The sequence below is a fragment of the Ailuropoda melanoleuca genome, chromosome 7 (genome assembly GCF_002007445.2).
Source record: "Ailuropoda melanoleuca isolate Jingjing chromosome 7, ASM200744v2, whole genome shotgun sequence".
Classification (NCBI taxonomy): Eukaryota; Metazoa; Chordata; class Mammalia; order Carnivora; family Ursidae; genus Ailuropoda; species Ailuropoda melanoleuca.
This window is the reverse complement of record NC_048224.1, coordinates 45,686,565-45,705,532: the sequence shown is the minus strand read 5'-3', so window position 1 is coordinate 45,705,532 and position 18,968 is coordinate 45,686,565. Positions and strand designations below refer to the sequence as shown.

The window sequence follows — 18,968 nt, the reverse complement described above, 5'->3', positions numbered from 1 at the left end:
TATCAGATTTCTTCTTACCACTTTGTAGTTCTTTTTTCTTTCTTTTTCTCTTTCTTTCTTTCCTTCTTCTCTTTCTTTCTCTCTTCTTTCCTTCTTTTCCCCTTCTTCTCTCTTTTTTTCTTTCTTTCTTTTCTTTCTTTCTTTCTTTCTTTCTTTCTTTCTTTCTTTCTTTCTTCCTGGCACAAATCACATATTAAACAGTTTAATGAGTACATTGTCAAGAAAAATTAAAATTGTGATAATTGCATCTACTCTGGTTGAAAGAGCAGTGTAAGAGGCCCCCTGACTAGCCCAGCATCCAACCACGGGAGGAGTTACTTATATATTATAAATACAGTCTTTGATTGGCCAGAGGCATTGCAAATATACTCTCTAATGAAGGGTTGTTGTTTTATTGTTTCAATGGTATCTTTTGATGGATATATTTTATCTTAATATAGCCCTGTGAATCATTTTTTTTCCTTTACGATGAGATGTTTTAAGAAATCTCTGCTTCCTCCAATATCATTACAATGTTCCCCTATGTTTTCTTCTAATGAAGCTGTTTGGTTGATGTTGGTAGTTTCATTATTATTATTTTACTTTTCCCATTTAGATCCGTAATTCATCTGTTTATGATTTGGGGATACATAAGAGATTAATGTCAAGAAGAGGTTTTGTTCTTGTTGCTGTTTTTATGTCAGTATTCAACTGACCCAGTGACGTTTATTGAATTCTGTCCCTGGATTTATAATCTATAATTACTTATTTCAAAGGGACTGTTTTCTGCGCAAGCCAGAGAAACACAATAGTTTGTTTTCAGGAGACATAGTGTGTACCTACTACATGTTGGAGGCTTTATATACGTATCTTACCCGTTTCTCAAAAGTACTGTATTATTACTTCATTCTGTAGCTGAGAAAACAGAAACTTTGGAAGGACAAGCAATTAGCCAAAGGTTAAATAATGAGGAGCGGAGCTATGATTCAATACGCTACCTTGCCTGACTCCAAAGCCCATGTCTTGCCTTTTCTTCAAGCCTCACGGTGACAGCATTCATTAGGACTGTGGAGGGTGAGTAACCAGAGAGACAAGGGTATTAAACTATAACCAACTGAGCTGTTCTAGTAACTGAGAGGAATATTTTTACCTGTGGCATTTATAAAACGCCGTTAGTTGTTCTTTGCCCTCAGTGACAATAACGGTTAAGGGTCAGTCCGAACGGTCTTGCACTGCAAACCTCCTGGGAGCTTTGTGTTACTGATTCTAGTTCTGAGGACAAAGCGCATGGTACGTGTTACCTTCCCCATTGGACAGATAAGGAAACTTAGAATCAAAGGTCAAGTGACTTAGCCATGGTCACATAGCAAGGTCAAATATGAAATAGCAAACAGTGGTAGAGTGGGATCCAGGATTTATTTAACTAGCTGACTCCCACACCCATGATCGCTTCAGCTCCCTGCCCCACTCACTGACGGAGGTGACCACTATGGTACATTAAGACCGGACTGAAGTCCATTAGACCCGATTAGCCCATTTCTACTTTCTAACCTTTAGGTCTTAGTCTCTCATTCTTCTGCCTGACTACTGCCAGGAGCCATAAAGCACTCTTGCAGCCCTCCACCTGGGAGCTGCCCTTTCCACCTTTCTGTCATTCCCAAACAGACTTCCAGGTCCTTCCTTCACTTGCCTCCAGCACATCCATGCCCCAAAGTAAAATGCTGAATTTGAATATGCAGCTGACGTTACCTGTCACCTCCTTCCAGACACAGAACTGTGTAATTGCAATAATTGTCTCACTATCCTCCCCAATGAAGCTCCTGACAACGTGATTTTTAAAGACTCCACTGGATTTTTACAGGGCTGTTCTCGCCATTCCTCCTTCTACCCTCTACATCTGTCCTCTGTAAATCAGACCTATTATTTCTTCCATGATTCCAAACTAGAAGGCATTTTCATCATGGCAAGGCACTACAAAATTCTTCTTTTGGTCTTTCCTTCCTTTTGGCTATAAGCCATTCATTCCATGAGGCTCTGACGTCATGTGAAGAACCCAGACAAGCGGGGAAAACAGGTTATTAAGGCAATGATAGAAACTCAATGAGGGGAATACTTAAAAGCTAAATATTTATCTGGGGGAAATGAGGAACATAGAGTAGGTCTGATGGCCAGTATAATTCATATTAGCACATCCATAAACCAAGGTTTCCTACAGTTGAGCCCTGAACATTTTGACACCATTGACATATTCATTTTCATGAGCACCTTGCCGTTAACACACACACACACACACACACACACACGCACATGCACGCAAGTGCACACACACATAGTCCTGCACAACACAACCAAAAAACGGGGCATCCTCAGAAGCCGAGAACAACTGTTTACCTTCCCAGTCTAGTCTAGGCCTACAGTGTGTACATTTTGTGGAGTACCATGGAATTACTCAGAACCCATTATGGTGTCAAAGAAATGCCAAGGAAGCAGCACAGGGCATAAATAAAAGAATAATTCAGAGCTCCAATTTCATTTTTTTTTCATTTCCTCTTCCCTTTTGAATAAACACTCCTGGTAGGCAAACGGAGTTATGGATTAGAGTTTTCTATTTTAGCCTAGATCTGCTCCCCCCTCCATCTCCTTGGCACTCGATTTGTGTGATCTTCCCTAAAATGCCACTGGCCCGGCACTGCATTCCTGTCTTAGGCAAAACCTCCAATTAAAATCAGCAGGGAGTTTGCTTGAATTAGGAATCCCAGCCTGGGCTCCCCACCCGGGTGGTTCTGAAAGGGAAGTGTGCGTCTTTGAAGGCTCTGATGGGAAGCCCTGGGTGGCAGAGCCTCTGTCCTCCAAATGACGAGCAACTCCAGCTGTGTCCCTGGGAGATCTGTCAGGTCGCCAGAAAATCCTGGCTGAGGCAAAGACAGAGGCCTGCGGGGGAGCATGGCCCAGAGCCTAGCCTCTGCTCTAGCCTGGGTTATAGAGGGTAGGGAAAGTACACTGGGGATTGGAGGGAACACTGGGTTTGGATCCAGACCTGCCAAGCTCTGATCTGCTACATCCATGCTGTGTGACCATGGGAAAGTCACAGTCCCTCTCTGGCCTTCGGTATCCTCTCAGTAGAATGAAAATCGCAAAGGCGTCCCNGCGGGGGGGGGGGGGGGGGGTTGATGTGATCATAGGAGGAACACAGCCACAATGTAGAAAGCGCTCAAGAAACACTGATCCTTCACCTAAGCCACAGAGTCTCAATGTTCAGGGCTAAACGTGAGGGGGATGAGCTAAACATTTCTCAGTCTTCTTCTGGAAGGTTTTCTGCTTCTGTGGTCCACCCTGCTGCATGTGGCCCTTAGAGGGAGCCCGCCCATCTGGTTCCAAGGTTTTCCAGCTTTAAGAATAAAAATGCTTGCTGCCCTCACCTCCTTCCTCCTCTTCTCCCTCCCCTCCACACCCCCCTCTCCCCCCCCATCAGAATGAATTGAAATCACATCCAACAGAAAGATGCTGATTTGGATGTATTGGAGTTCATCTTTGGCTGCAAACGGAAGAGGCTCAGGATCCCCAGGGACAGAGGAAAACATCTAAAAACTTGGTCCTCACTGCCTCGCACCGACTGCCTTGCAGTGGGGCTGTGTCAGCCCTTCGTGAGACCCTTCCCTCTGGAGCAGGCCTATTAAGCCTCTCCTCTGTTGCCAGGATTGAGGCAGGCTGTCACCAGCTAGCCTGGGAAATGGTATTTATAGATCACAGTCCCTCCTACGGGACTGGTCCCCAGCCTCTCCCGGAGCACTTGTCGGTGAGCTCCAATTATCTGTGAATGGAGGAGAGGGGTCCCGGCAGGTCCAGGGGAAGCAAGGAATGGGATAACAGGCCCTTCACACTCCAACTTCCGGTATTTTTCCATGACTTCAGTTTACTTCTCTTCTCGTGGCCTGTGTCCTTCTCCCTCTTGCTGCATCATTGTAATTTCACATTACGGTACGTAGCACACGCCTGGCAGCGCAGGGGTTGGAGAGCGTGGAATGGGAATGTGGAGTGACTCCGTCGCGGATCTCGCTCCTCAAGCGCTCGGTGTCTCCGTCTGTGACTCGGCAGCTCCTTCGGGCTGCTCGGGAGAGCCTCCAGCACAGTGCCTGCGAGACAGTGAGGGCTCCAGACTCGTAAGCCGCCCTGTGCCTTGGCTGGTTTCGGGTGCTCTGAGCAGTGGAGCATTGCCACGTTTCCAGATATCCGTGCTCCCTCCCCAGAGCACTGGCTGGAGATGGGGAAAGTGTAGGAGACCGGTCTGGTTGAGGCAGAGTCCACACCACTGGACATTGCTTGTGTCAAGAACAAACCCTCAAAACACTGGAATGAGCTTGTCTTTCTGGTGTTGCTCTTCTCCACAAAAGGAAGTATTGAAAAGAAGAAAGTTCACTGAGGTGGGGAATCGGGGCTCTCACTAGTGACATTGCTCCCCGGCTCTGACACCGAGTCCCCGCTTCTCAGCAAAGGCCAAATTGCTCTCGGGTGGCCCACCCAGAGTCCACGTGCCCTGCGCCTGTGAGTTTGGACAAACGCAGGCTTGGCTGAGCTTCTGTGTTTCCGTGCTGCCCACTCTGATTTCATTCCCTCCTCTTCTCCCTCTCCAGTCACCTGCTCGGGCCACCGTCCTGTCTGCCCATGTAGGTCGGGCTCCACGGTCACCCCTGCGGTCTCCAACACCAAGTCCGCTTCTCCTCTTGCCGCCCTTCCCTGTGCTCCACCTCCCTCCTCCTTGTTCCCTTTCCTCCTGCCCCGGGCCTCGTGCTCCCTGCCCCCTTCCCCCTGCACGCAGTCTCACTCTAAGTCCTCTGGCTGTATCATTAATGCCTTCTTTGATACAGCCCACAACCTCATGATTATTCTGAGATCAGGAGCTGCAGGTGCCATGCAGCTCGCCGATGCGCCTCAGAGGGCCTCTGTCCCCAATCCCTCCTGCTCGACAGGGCTGGAATCCTAATTCGCCACTAGCCCCGTCGCTTGTGGCTGCATCACCGGGGACTTTCATCTTTTTCTTTCCCCCAACCAAGGATTCTGAGGGCTCAGCCACAATGAGGCATTGATTCAAGGAGTGGGGGCTGCAGTGCTAACAAAGGGTCCCAATGATGAGACACGAGAAAGGGGGTGCTCGACGGGGTTATAGAATGCCTCGCAGATGGGAACAGAGGAGCTCTAAATGGGGTACTGTCCTGTCACTTGGAGAGGGAGTGACAGGGGCAAGTGTGGGCCATTTGAAAGAGGCATTTTGGAATGACGCTCTCGTCAGATGGAACCGTGCAATCAGAGACGTGTGGCGGGCCCCTGCAGCTCCCAAAAATGTCAGATGACTCATAGCCAATATTCAGTCAATGTTCTGGTTTGGGAGATGGGAGCCACAGGGCTCATTATTATCCCAGCTCCGTTTCCTGAAGGCTGGGCCTGCTGCTGTTCTCCAGGCTGTAATAGGATTGGTCTCGTGAAGCAGAGCCTGGGGAGGCCTGGAGCCGTGTGGGTGGACAGTATCGAGAACGAATACTGCAGCCCGGAGGGGAGAGAAGACACATTGGGTTATTTCATTGTTGCTGTTGTTGTTGTAATGAAAAATACAAGACAAATATTAATTTTGTGGTTCATTCATTCAGCAAACATTCACTGATACCACAAACAGTGAGAGAGCCGTGCTGGGGGTGAGCCGCTCAGGGGAGGACGGGTCTCCCCCTCCCAGGCCTGCCACCCTGGAGGGGAAACTGACAGGGAAAGCAGGTGTCTCCCCACCGAGTTCAGAACGTTGCGAGGGAGGTTTCATTGCCAGGGGTGGGTGGCTCCGTGGATTTAAAAGGCAGAGCAGCTTCAAGGAGCACACTAATTATTCCTCCATTTTCTCTCAGCTGATAAGCAATGCGTTTAAAGCAGAGGATTCTGGGAAGCCGTGTCAACGCTATCCATTTTCAAATGTCCCATAGAACAAAATGGTTTCCCTCAAACTCCAGGGAGATAGTGAAATCCCTGAGAGTGTCTCAGTACCTTCAAAGGAATAGCTTATTCTCTGGGATAAGAGTGCTTATTATTATTACCTGTTTAATAATTGAGCTTATGCCAGGCTGTGTGCTAAATGCTTTAAATATATCCTCTCATGCAGTCCTTGCCCCCCCCCACTGCCGAAGATGGGCTTTATCGTGCTCATTTCAGATGGGGATACTGAGGCTCAGAGACACGAAGGGACTTGTTCCTGGTTACAGGACGGAGCTTTGAACTCAGTTCCACTTGGGTCAGTGCACCCACTCTTCAATACCAGGCTCTCCTGCCTCCAGCCCCCTCTCGGCGCTTGGGCTCGGCGGCCGGCCGTGGCTCCAGGGTGCAAGGGATACAGCTGAGGGACTGCTGACCTCTCCTGCCCCAGGCAGTACGATGCAGGAGGGTTTCTCTTCCCAGATTCCTAAAACGGAGATCGTGAGCCACTGCCACCACCATCACTGTCGTCATCAACATTGTGGCCTGAAGAAAGGCTTTCTTGACTCTTGCTTGACACAGATTTTCCAAAACCAATAGCGATGAGCCAGGAGACTTCTCCACTCACTCACCATATGGCTTTGAGTCCCTCATTTCACCTCTGAGCTTCNCTTGACTCTTGCTTGACACAGATTTTCCAAAACCAATAGCGATGAGCCAGGAGACTTCTCCACTCACTCACCGTATGGCTTTGAGTCCCTCATTTCACCTCTGAGCTTCTTTTTGCCACGTCTGTAAAATGCAGCTGAGAGTCCCTTTGCAGGAATAACAAGAACTAACTTTCATCAAGCCCTTAATACCGAGCAGTTTTGGGGTTAAGCCTTCACATAAAAATACATGCAATCCTCACCACAGCCCTGCATGGTAGTGACGATTAGGAAGGTGGACGGAAGTGCCCGGCGCTGTCTCAGCTCCTAAGTGGAGAAGCCAGGACTTGAAGTCATCTTGGACTGACCTCAAGTCCCCAGCTATTTTCAGGGTGTTGTTGTGAGGCTCAAGTCAGGAAATGGGAGCGGATGTGCCCTCGCAGGGTAAGAAGTGCCAGACGCATGTAAGGGATTCTTCCTAGCATGGAAGACGGCCAAGAGATACTTGCACAGAAATGAGGAAAGATGAGAGGCCACTAAGCTGACTGCCTTCCATATTTTTACCTATTCTGCTGCTGCTTCTTATCTGATCTAGTATCTATCTTCATTGGAACGTTTCAGTGGCTGGAACCCAGGGGCGGGCTTGGGTAGCGTTTATAAAAGTGTTGAGGGGCCGTGGGGGAGGGGGACCTAGAGATACGTGTTGTGATGCAAGTTCCACTGAACTGCGAGTTGGGANAGTTCCACTGAATTGCGAGTTGGGAGCTCGGGGGAAGATGGGGGAGATAACATCTTTCTTACATGTGAGGATCATGTAAGATCATCAATATGGAAGCACTAGGGGATCTCTAGAGTAATATAAACTATAATTTGTTTTTGTTCAGAGTTGTTGGATGTTATATAACCTCGTGGGAGGAATCCGGGAAGGGGGCTGAACCATGATGCAGGTTAAACACAGGAACCCCTAAGTTCTTCTCTGTCACTCATTTCTAAAGTCTGTTGTGATCTGGCAGGGGTGTTAGTTTGGACACTCTGATTTCCTGGATCAAACTCCTTTGGGGGCCACTGTATAATGGAATCCTGGAGCTGGAAGGACCCCAAAGAACACTTACCCCAACCCTTCACTTTACGGGTGTGGGCACTGAACACTAGAAGGCATTACAAGGAGCAACAGGGTAGTTCTTAGCATTTCTATTCAGTATCCTAACTATTACAACTGTTCCACTCAGGCCTTTCATCCTCTGGGCAGCTGTGCTTTGCATGATCGCTGGGGTCACCCCAACCAGCCCACCCCTGGTGGCTAACAGTCTCCGTTTTCCTTCTGTCCCCCAGGACAATCCAGCAGTGGCTTGCCAGGGTCCAGTCGCTTCTCTACTGCAACGAGAACGGGTTTTGGGGCACGTTCCTGGAGAGCCAGAGGAGCTGCGTGTGCCACGGCAGCACCACGCTGTGCCAGCGCCCCATCCCCTGCGTCATAGGAGGCAACAACAGCTGCGCCATGTGCAGCCTGGCCAACATCTCGCTCTGCGGCTCCTGCAACAAGGGCTACAAGCTGTACCGAGGCCGCTGCGAACCACAGAACGTGGACTCGGAGCGGAGCGAGCAGTTTATCAGCTTCGAGACCGACCTGGACTTCCAGGACCTGGAGCTGAAGTACCTGTTGCAGAAGATGGACTCGCGCCTCTACGTGCACACCACCTTCATCAGCAACGAGATCCGCCTCGACACCTTCTTCGATCCCCGGTGGCGCAAGCGCATGTCCCTCACACTCAAGAGCAACAAGAACCGCATGGACTTCATCCACATGGTGATCGGCATGTCCATGCGCATCTGCCAGATGCGCAACAGCAGCCTGGACCCCATGTTCTTTGTCTATGTCAACCCCTTCAGCGGGAGCCACTCGGAGGGCTGGAACATGCCTTTCGGGGAATTTGGCTACCCGCGCTGGGAGAAGATTCGTCTCCAAAACAGCCAGTGCTACAACTGGACTCTCTTGCTGGGCAATCGGTGGAAAACGTTTTTCGAGACAGTCCACATCTACCTACGTAGTCGGACTCGGCTACCTACCCTCCTGCGGAACGAGACTGGCCAGGGCCCCGTGGACCTGTCCGACCCCTCCAAGAGGCAGTTCTACATCAAGATCTCGGACGTGCAGGTGTTCGGGTACAGCCTGCGCTTCAACGCGGACCTCCTGCGCAGCGCCGTGCAGCAGGTCAACCAGTCCTACACGCAAGGGGGCCAGTTCTACTCCTCTTCGTCCGTGATGCTCCTTTTGTTGGATATTCGGGACCGAATCAATCGCCTGGCCCCTCCTGTGGCCCCGGGGAAACCCCAGCTGGACTTGTTCTCCTGTATGCTCAAGCACCGCCTGAAACTGACCAACAGTGAGATCATCAGGGTGAACCACGCCTTGGACCTCTACAACACCGAGATCCTCAAACAGTCGGACCAGATGACAGCCAAACTCTGTTAACCTGGGACTCCTTGCCATGGGCTTTCCCTTTTGTTGTACAAACGTAACAGAACAAAGCAAAGCAAAACAAAACGAAAAAAAATTTGTAAAATGTAATTAATATTCAAAGAAAAGGAGGAAGAGTCTTCATTCGTTGGAAACTAAAACGTTCTAGCAACTGTATAAAACCGTTGGGCATGTTTGTTATTTCTATACTCTGTCATGAAGAAGGGTCTCAGCCTTCGGAGGAGCTTGGAGGGGTTGCTGCTTAGGCCTCAGGTGCTGTATTGTGGGGGGAGAAGGGGAGAGCATATGCAATGAATTGCCAAGATCTCTGCTGTGCAGGTGCTAAGATTAAACACTAAAAAGAAAGAGAGATATATGTAATGTACAACCGACACTGCCATTTTTCCTTGTGGGAGGAAATGGACATAGATAAAGATATTTCTTGGGTTATGATTTCTTCCCTCTTTATGCCTAATTCCTTGTGGTTCTTTTGACTCATTCTTGCACAGGGGCGGGGATGCGATGACCGTGCTGTCTTACCCGTTCTGAATAAACTGAAGCTAGTTGAAGCTGGACAGTAGGGGGGCTTGTGGGGGAGAAACAGATATATCATCACAGGGTGTTAAAACAATAAGGACCCTCACATATCAGCTGTCACACTCCTTGATTTAGTTTGTGAAATAGGCACGGAGAGAAAATGGCAGGCCCATGGCCACACATAGTTACCGCCTGAATAAGGATCTGAACTCTGCCTTCTGACCCCCTTGGCAGCGCTCCTTCTTCTAAATCATGCTGGCCACTTTGTGGTTTCTCCTCCAGCTACACTGCCAAGGGATGAAATATTATTTTCCAGCCTCAGGTTGTTTTGATAGCTTTTTCTCTTTTAATTGAAAAAGCCCTTTCACTTACTTTCTCCCAAAAGGAATGGTCTCAGATTTCCTAGAAGTGCTTTGCATATTAAAATTTTGCCTAAATAAAAATCAATAATCAAAATAAACTAAAATGGGGTAAGTTCTAACATTGCTTGCTCTGCCAGGCAGACTTCCCCAAATAAGTATGGGGGAATAAAATGATCCTTTGATGAACTCAGAACACACAGGCACACACGCATGCACACCCAAATTGTAACGATGCCATTGCTTTGGCATCTGTGAAGGTGAGAGGCCTTGTTTTGGGACTTGGTAGTTAAACTGAAAGGAAAAACTCAAGAAAGAAGACTCATTTCTGAGCACTCCTGTAGAGGATTTGGGCAGATACCACCTCTCAGTCTTCAGGATCTCTACGTTTATCTTTTTGGCAAGGTGGCACTTGCTAGAGGTGTTTCTGAACATCCAAATCTTCATTTCTGTATTGTCAGAGAGACAGGATCACAAATTTCAGGGTCAGAAGAGAAAATGGAATTCCTCTGGTCTAAACGTCTGCCCCGTGCAAATCTCCTCCTCACCATCTTAGGGAGGTCACCGCTGTTGACCGGCTGGACCGTTCCAGTGACAGGAAGCTAATTAGCTCTATCTTCCACGTTCCTTGAATCCCTCATTTACTGAAAGGGAACAGTAGTGTTTCTTCCATTTTATGTTAGAAAACAGATCTAGTTTTTAGTTCTAGACCTTGGCCAGCTTTTGCATACTTTCTACTCATTGGCTCCTGTTCTGCAATGCGCATCTCTCTCTCTCTCAAGTTAATGTTATCCTGGATACAATACGAAGACCTATGTCAGGGGTCACCAGAGTCTGTGAGAATATGACTCAAAGAGAACACCATCTCTAATATAGTTTTAGAAGTAAAGAATTACCTAGTGTGTGTTTATGTATGTGTGCGTGTATTGGGGGTGAGATGGGGGAATAAGTCTTTTTTTTTTTTTTCGTAGTGGTAAATTCCAACTTTAATGTTCCATTTGTTAGCATGAATTAGCATATATTCTGACACCGACTTTAACACTAACTTGCATTTCACATGAACGCAGTTTTTTGGACCTCAGCTTTTGAGGATTCAGTGTTCATTTAGACTGGCAATCCTTTCATGCCAGAGATCGCATAGCAGCTATTCATCAAGCACAAGGTTTTGCAGAAGGTCAGCAAATCATCAAACATCTCTTCAATGCCTATTAGATGAATGGGGCATGTCAGAGAAACAAAAATTTGTAAGGACATGGTTTATACTTTTGTGCCACTCACAAATTAATGAAAAATACAGACATATGAACCAAATTGAAAAAATAAACAGTAATTACAGTACACCATGATGAGTGCTATCGTGGGGTCAGGCACACAGACAGGAGCCCTGGAGAAGTTATTTTCTCTGTTAATGGGGTTGGCAAAAGCTTTATATGGGCATGTTTATTCTGAATGTTGAAGTGAATCAGAGTTGGGCAAATAGCAAGAAGCAGAAGGGCCAAAGGAACAGAAAATACAAAACCACAAAGGTATAAATATGCATGGTATATTTGAGGGTCAGTTAACAGCTTTAAAACTGTGATTTTAAATGGGAAGCCTAACAAGGGCAGTGAGGATTTTAACTCTGTATGAGAAGTTGAAATAATCATCCATGATCTTCATGACCTGCTAAATGAATTTAAGACTGACCACCTCTCAGTGGCCTCTCTTCCTTCTTCCTTTCATCTCTACCTTTCAAACACTTCAAAGGCTCATGCTATACGAACCCCTGTACTCGCACTTTACAGACTGCTAGGCAATCTTCAGAGGCATTGTGTTACCTAATCCTTATCACAATTCAGTTAGGGCCTTCCACCTGAGTTCTTTCCCAGACTTAACCAGTTCTATGTGCAGGAAAATCCTCTTCCCTTCACCTTGAAAATACTAACTGCATCACTTCTTATTACAAAGAGAATACAGCAATGTCCAATGATTGGAAAGGTCAGGGAAATAGAGAAATTTTCAAGGAGAGAGAAAGATTCAGACATCAAAATATTTATTCAAAGGCAAAAGAAAAATACATTGCTATATAAAAGGACACAAAGTTCTGTGGATTTTCCAATGTCTCCTGCTTGGGTCTGGCCCTTTGAGCTAACAAGTTTCCTCTCCAGCTGGGAGGAAGAGAAGCCTGAAGCCTTCAAGTGAGATTTTAATTCAATTAGTGTCTTACCAATTTGATGCAGCAACCAAGGACCTATGGTGTCTGATTAATATGCTGATGCTAAGGCAAAAGAGTGAACAGAATGCCCATTTGGATAAGGCCTGGCAGCAAAGCGTGGCATTGCCATGGAAACCACAGAAAGCCATTAATTAGCTATCAAATAAAATCATTGGAAAATTCTGGACCCTGGCATATCTGCCCCCTTCAAAGAGGAGGGCAAGAAGAGGTCATACTAACAGCAAGGCTCCCTTCAATGATTAAAATCATAGTTACACAGAGACTGCATGTCACAAAGTGGAAGAAAGATTGGGAAGTAAAACAAAATGGACACAATGAAAGAAAAGAGGCTTTGGGATTATTCAAATCCAAGAATATAATTTTAAATGTAAAAGTATCTTGTTGGGTTTCCTATGCTGATAAAGTTATCTCAATGACAAATATTTTCTCCTAGTTTCTGTTCTGTGGAAAGAAAATGAGACTAATATGGATCCACTACATGGTGATAAGTGATCAGGGGAAGGGATTATAGAGTCAGAGGGTGTGGAGCAATTAACCCATAAAATAATAGATACAGAGTGTATAATGTTCAAATTTTAAAAAATTAAATTAAAAAATTAAAATTAAGAAACTAAATTAAAAAGAAGGCAGAAAAGGAGAAAAAAGAATCATTAAAATAGCTGGACACATAGACATAATAACAAAACTTACTATACAGATAATCACAATAAATGTAATTGGACAAAACTGGTGAGTAGAAAGACAGTGGTTGTCAGACTACACATTGTAAGTTAAAAAAAATAAAGGGAAAGAAGGTTTCAAAATAAAAGGATAAAAATATGCTAGACAAATATTAACTTTAAAAAAGTTGATGCAGGACTGTTAATAACAGTCAAAAAGACTTTAAGGCAAAATACATTATTAGTGTTAAAGAAGGTCAATTTAGCAAAGAAAGTGAGACCAGAGTGGACACATAGAACCATAGACTCTGAATGCTAAAGGGGTCATTAAAGAACTGTAAAAATTTCAACCTTTAGAGATGAGGAATTATACCCAAAGTTATTCTACAAGTTTTCAACAATAACCATGATTACAGTTCCCTCTCCATTATCACTAAGTGAAAGGTTGTCTAGCACAATCTCCTACCCAAGACAAGAATCAAGAATTAGCCCCATGACATTTAAACTAATAGGATATACAAACTCACACATATGTTCTTTCTTGATAGATATACACATATATGTAATATACTATATACTATAATATATAGTATACATACCATAATATATATACCATAGTATACTATTATATTACATTGTAATATATTTTTTTCTTAAGTCACCACCATCTTATATATGGGCATTTTTCCAATTGAGGATCAACTCAAATCCTTGGATGGTTATAAGGAGCTCAGGTTGAGTGCAGATCACTCTTTTACTGGAAACTGAGTGTTAGTGGTTCCAGCCCTGTCAATGTTAAGAACCTAGAAGGGACATGCCTTTCTCAATATCAGGGCCTGCAGTTACAAATAAGCTCACTCCTTGATTTTGTATCTCAGATCTAATTGTAAGCATTCTGAGTCAAGGCATATGGTACATTTTCTGTCTACTTCAGTTCAGAATCTTCCTTCCTTCTCAACAGATTCACAAATCAAGATGAACGGAGGGAATAGAATGGCATAGATTTGAATTAATGGGCAGGAAATCACCTCAAACGTCACAGAGTTAATTTGGGGGGAATTACAGATCTCTGAGAAATGTGAAAGCTCTGGGCTTTTACCCAATAAAAATGTACCATCGATTACACTATTGAATAATATTTCATAGATCCCTTGATGACCTTTCTTGGACATTCTGGAAGACTGTAAACTTTCAGTAAGTACCTCAGATCTAGGCTAAACTTTCTATTTTACAAAATTTAAGCTTCAGCTTTTGGAGATGAGGAGTCGTATCCCAAAGTGATTCTACAAGTTTGGAACACTTACCATGAGTTTAGTTCCCTTTTCACTATTTCAAGTGTAGGTTGGCCTAGAATCACATATCAAGATAATGTAGCTCATACAGCAGAATCCTGCCCTCAAGGAAGGCAGCTGTGTATTTTATTTTATTTTATTTTATTTTATTTTATTTTATTTTATTTTATTTTATTTTATTTTATTTTATTTGTCAGAGAGAGCACAAGCAGGGGGAGGGACAGGCAGAGGGAGAAGCAGGCTCTCTGCTGAGCAAGGAGCCAGATGCAGGACTCTATCCCAGGTCCCTGGGATCATGACCTGAGCCAAAGACATATGCTTAACCACTGAGCATCCTGGAAAGCAGTTTTGTTTTGTTTTGTTTTAAGATTTTATTTATTTATTTGAGAGAGAGAGAGAGAGGGAGAAGGAGCAGGAGCAGGGGGAGGGGAAGAGGGAGAAGCAGACTCCCTGCTGAGCAAGGAGCCAGATGCAATGTGAGGCTCCATCCCAGGCCCCTGGGATCATGACCTGAGTTGAAGGCAGACAATTAACCGACTAAGCCACCCAGGCGTCCCAAGGAAGGCAGTTTTTAACATAAAGAAAAATCTTGAGAAAAATGGCAGTTATAATCACTTTAATAAAACCCAATATATACTAAATCCCAAATGTAGTAAGTAGATATATTCTCTATAAGCACTAACTAAAAGAAAGAGGCTTCTAAGCTGAAAAGTAATGACTGGTTAAAGGACATGAAGGGATGCTTTGATAAGTAGGACATCATCAGAGGATAGAGAGTCTAGTACACTGAACCTAGTACAAGGGTACATGAAGTTTGAAGGAGAGAATGTTTGTCTCAGTCAATTCTGTCTGCTGTAGTAAAAATACCATAGGCTGGATGGTTTAGAGAGCAAACATTTATTTCCCACAGATCTGGAAGTCCAAGATCAAGGCACTGGCAGATTTGGTGTCTGGTGAGAATCTGCTTCCTGGTTCACAGAAGGCTGTCACCCCGCTGTGGTCTCACATGGCAGAAGAGGCAAGAGTGCTCTCTGGGGTCTCTTTTATAGGGGCATTAATCTCATTTATGAGAGTTTCACTCCCATAACCTAAGCCCTCCCTACCTCCTAATACCACCACCTTGGACGTTAGAATTTCACATGGGAATTTTCAGGGGAGTGGTAGGGGGACACAGAAATGTAGTCCATAACAGTTAAATCAGCAAAAGGGAAAAAAAAACCCTCCGTTAAATAACTTGGAATAAAAAAATGAACTTCACGAATCATAAATTGAGTTGCTCTCTAAGTTATCTAACCTCCATTCTTGAACTTCCTTGGTTGTAAGGTGTCCTCAAAACCATATTGACGCCACCAATTTTTCCAATATTTCCCTAAGAAAGAACAAGGAGCCTCTTCACAATCAAGGGTTCACAGTGTTGAGAAAACTTCTAAACGGAGCCTTTTACTTACTCCGTGAAGAAAATGACTTCTATAAAAAATTTAAATGAAAGCTTCAGAGCTGAGGATAGGAGGAAGGACGGACACCCAAGAGGCAGGAATAAATTTCAGTGTTGTTGTGACCTGGGGTAGCTGTATTTTTCTCTGTCATGTGACCCTTGCAAGCCTTAACCAGGGACCAGCAATTGGTTTGACATTGCCCCAGGTCTGTGCAAGTGAGGAAATTGTAATGTCTTATAAATTAGAGGATGATTATAAACACTGTCAAGGGATTGTTAATTATATGGTGTTAATTGTATAACACATAATTATAAATTAATAATAACATCCCCTAATCTTTTTGTTGGTGTACAACAGGATGCTGAGCTTAAATTCTAGGAGCTAGGTTTTCCTGAATTATTAGGCACTTACAGAACCAGGATTAGAGCTCAAATTTCCCAATTCCCAGATTAGTGATGAACCATTACACTCAATGTTATTGCTGACATGAGAACGTAACTGGCAGTGCTGTGGCTGAGAACACAAACCAGGAGACACGAAGCGGGAGACCGTGATTAAAGCTCAGCCACTTACTACCTATGTGACTTGACTGAGATATTTAACCTCTCTGTGCTTCAATTTCTTCTGTAAAAATGAGGTTCTTAATAGGTCCTTTCTAATAAGGTTGCTATGAGAATCAAGTACATTTAAAAAGCTTACAAGAATGACTGGCATAGAGGATGCCTATCTATTTGGTACATAAGTGACATAAATAAAAATACCATTTAGATAGATATGCAAATTAATAATCTGCATAATGGCTAAAATCAATTGAGCTCATTTTACCAGCCAAGCACTAGAGTAAGAATTTGATGCAAGTTATCTCACTTAACTGCACGGCAACTCAATGAGGCGGATCCAATTTTCACTTCCGTTTACACATGAAGAAACTGAGTCTCCAGAAGATGAGATAACTTGTCTGTGGTCCCACAGCTAGTGATGGAATTATGATTCGTCAGTGTTCCCCAATGGGCCTCCTATTATGCCACCCATGGTGCCCCGTTAAGTGCAAATAAATGGTCGAAGTTATCTAGAAGAATAACCGGCCCTTAAAAGGTACCTGGTGCCACTCCTTTACTATAGAACTATTCAGTTTCTCTGTGAGTCGGAGTCAAGTGTAACCAGCTAGTGTTAGATGTACTGACTCCTGAGATCGCAGAGCTTTAGGAGGCACCCAGGAGGAATGGGCTGCCTAGGACAGATCTTCTCTCTGGAAGGGCAAGTTCTGGCTCAGAGCCTAGATGCATTTCTTACTCCTTCTCAAGCACCTCAGAGATGCCTACTGGCCTCAGGTATAGCCACCACCTCCTTGAGTAAAGCACCTTTGACTNAGATCTTCTCTCTGGAAGGGCAAGTTCTGGCTCAGAGCCTAGATGCATTTCTTACTCCTTCTCAAGCACCTCGGAGATGCCTACTGGCCTCAGGTATAGCCACCACCTCCTTGAGTAAAGCACCTTTGACTTGCGCCCTGCTCTCCTCTGGGAAAGCACTGTGCCAAGGGACTGAAGTCAACAGGTGGTGAGCAGGAGGTGAAAACTGTAGTCTCTTCCCCACGGTGATCATAAGAAGGGAAAGCCTTTGATGTCTAGCTGGGCCAATCCCACATTTCAACATAGTGGGTGGAACTGGAACCAGTCTGATGCCAGGCTCCTGAGACCCCACCCCAGGCCCATCCACAGTAGGCTCACAAAGTTGGGGGGAACACTAGGAGGAAAGGGAGGATGAGAGTGACTTCTAGAAACAGTGTGCTGCGCCCAGGGTTCTTGTTCCGCTTCCTGCTGTCACACTAGTTGCTCAATCTCTCTGCATCTTCCCATCCCAGTATTGTCATCCTCGGCCATCAATCAGTTCTCTTACAGTGGCACAAAGACTTCATGGACAGAAAGGCAGGATGAACAAACTCCATCAACTATGATGGGATGAGGGCTTCTAAATGTTTCAAAACAAAATCACTTTTGCAAGTCTTTTCTCAAGCAAAGTTTATGGAAAAGGGGAACATCAATGGCTATTTCATCTTCTAACCTTGTAAGGTCAGCCAGGACTCAGGAAATGGGATTCAGCACATATTTACAGAGAAGGAAAAGAAGGCACCGAAGGTTGACTGAGCGTCTCTGATGTCCCAGTATTTAACACGTATCTAATTTACTCGTTTAGCACAAAATGCAGCAGTAAGATGGAGTGGTTAGCAGCATGGTTCAGTTCTTGGCTCCCTTTACAAACTCTGTGACCTTGGAAAGTTACGCAACCCCTGTGTACCTCACTTTTTTCATCTGTCCTGTGGGGACAATACTAATTCCCACTTCATCAGGTTGCATAAGAATGTTTCTTTTGCCCAATTTCTACCTTTTACCTGAGTCAGTACAGATAATGGTCTGCCCAGAACTCCCTGGTCATAGGAAACGCTCAGTAAAAGTTAGCTTTCGTCATTCCTTTGGTCCAGGCCTGGCTCAAGATTGGGGCTTGAAATTTGAGCCCTGTGATGCCCTTTGGCTTCCCCTGTTGCTTATGTGGCTCCTCTGGAATTGTCTTATCGCACAGGAATTGGGTGGAGGACTTAGGTGAATCCCTATCTTCCAAAAGTTGACAGGCAACTCATAGAAACAGACGGATTCAAAACCTGAAATAGGGGCAGGGTGCCATCAGAGAAGATATCATTTTGAAATTATAAAAATAGCACCTGGGAAAAGGAGAATGGAAGACGGAACTGGTAAGAGAAGTAATGACAACAAGAAGCTCCAAGGGACTGTTCCCAGCGTCATCCCTGACAAAGCCTGGTACGGCCTCACCCCACTTCCAGGCAAGCAGGGATGTTGCTTAGCAACCCAGCCAGGAACAGCAGAGTGAGCTCTGTGCTGGTGCATTAAGGGCTGCCACTGCAGTCGTGAACAGGACCAAACTTTTCGCTTTAAACCCCTCCTCCTCCAGCACAAGGGACACCTGCAAATTGAAAGCACTCGGGAGGAGAGTCTTCTGAGAGGTTAGGTTGAGCAGAAGGCAGGGATAGGGGAAAATACTAAGTTTAAACGAGTAGAAAAAATATAGAGTGAATTTTCTTTTCTTTCTTTTAAATGGTGCAGAAATTTGATGTGCTAAGAAAGATTTGCCAAGCCAAGGACTTGGTGAGTCTGCTTCACTGAATGTTGAGGTGGCAATTGAGACCAGCAGGACACGCCCAGTTCCTAGCTCACGTAGGCCACCTCTCCCAACAGCTGCAGCCTCTTGATTACCACCCACAAATTCAATCTCAAAGTAAGATCTGGAGAAAATACTGTCCTTACTCAGGAGAGATTGGAGGTGTTAGAGTTCAACTCTACATTCATTCCTTCAACAGATTTTTTTTTTTTTTTGAAGCTTGGGAGTTAGAAAGGAAGATAGGCTTTAATTTTTAAGTGTGATAC

General features: G+C 45.0%; 1 protein-coding gene across 2 annotated transcripts in view; it reads left to right on the top strand.

The window, feature by feature from the left end:
* The window catches only part of BRINP1 (BMP/retinoic acid inducible neural specific 1), a 187,206-nt gene extending 174,679 nt beyond the window's left edge, over nucleotides 1-12,527 (top strand). The window contains exon 6 of one of the 2 annotated variants that reach the window (XM_034664397.1): nucleotides 7,908-12,527. In XM_034664397.1, coding sequence (XP_034520288.1) covers nucleotides 7,908-9,048 — 1,141 coding nt within the window. In that variant the 3' untranslated portion in view covers nucleotides 9,049-12,527. The remainder of the gene's footprint in view (nucleotides 1-7,907) is intronic. The other variant, XM_034664395.1, reaches the window with a different exon arrangement.
* Nucleotides 12,528-18,968: the final 6,441 nt, after the last annotated feature.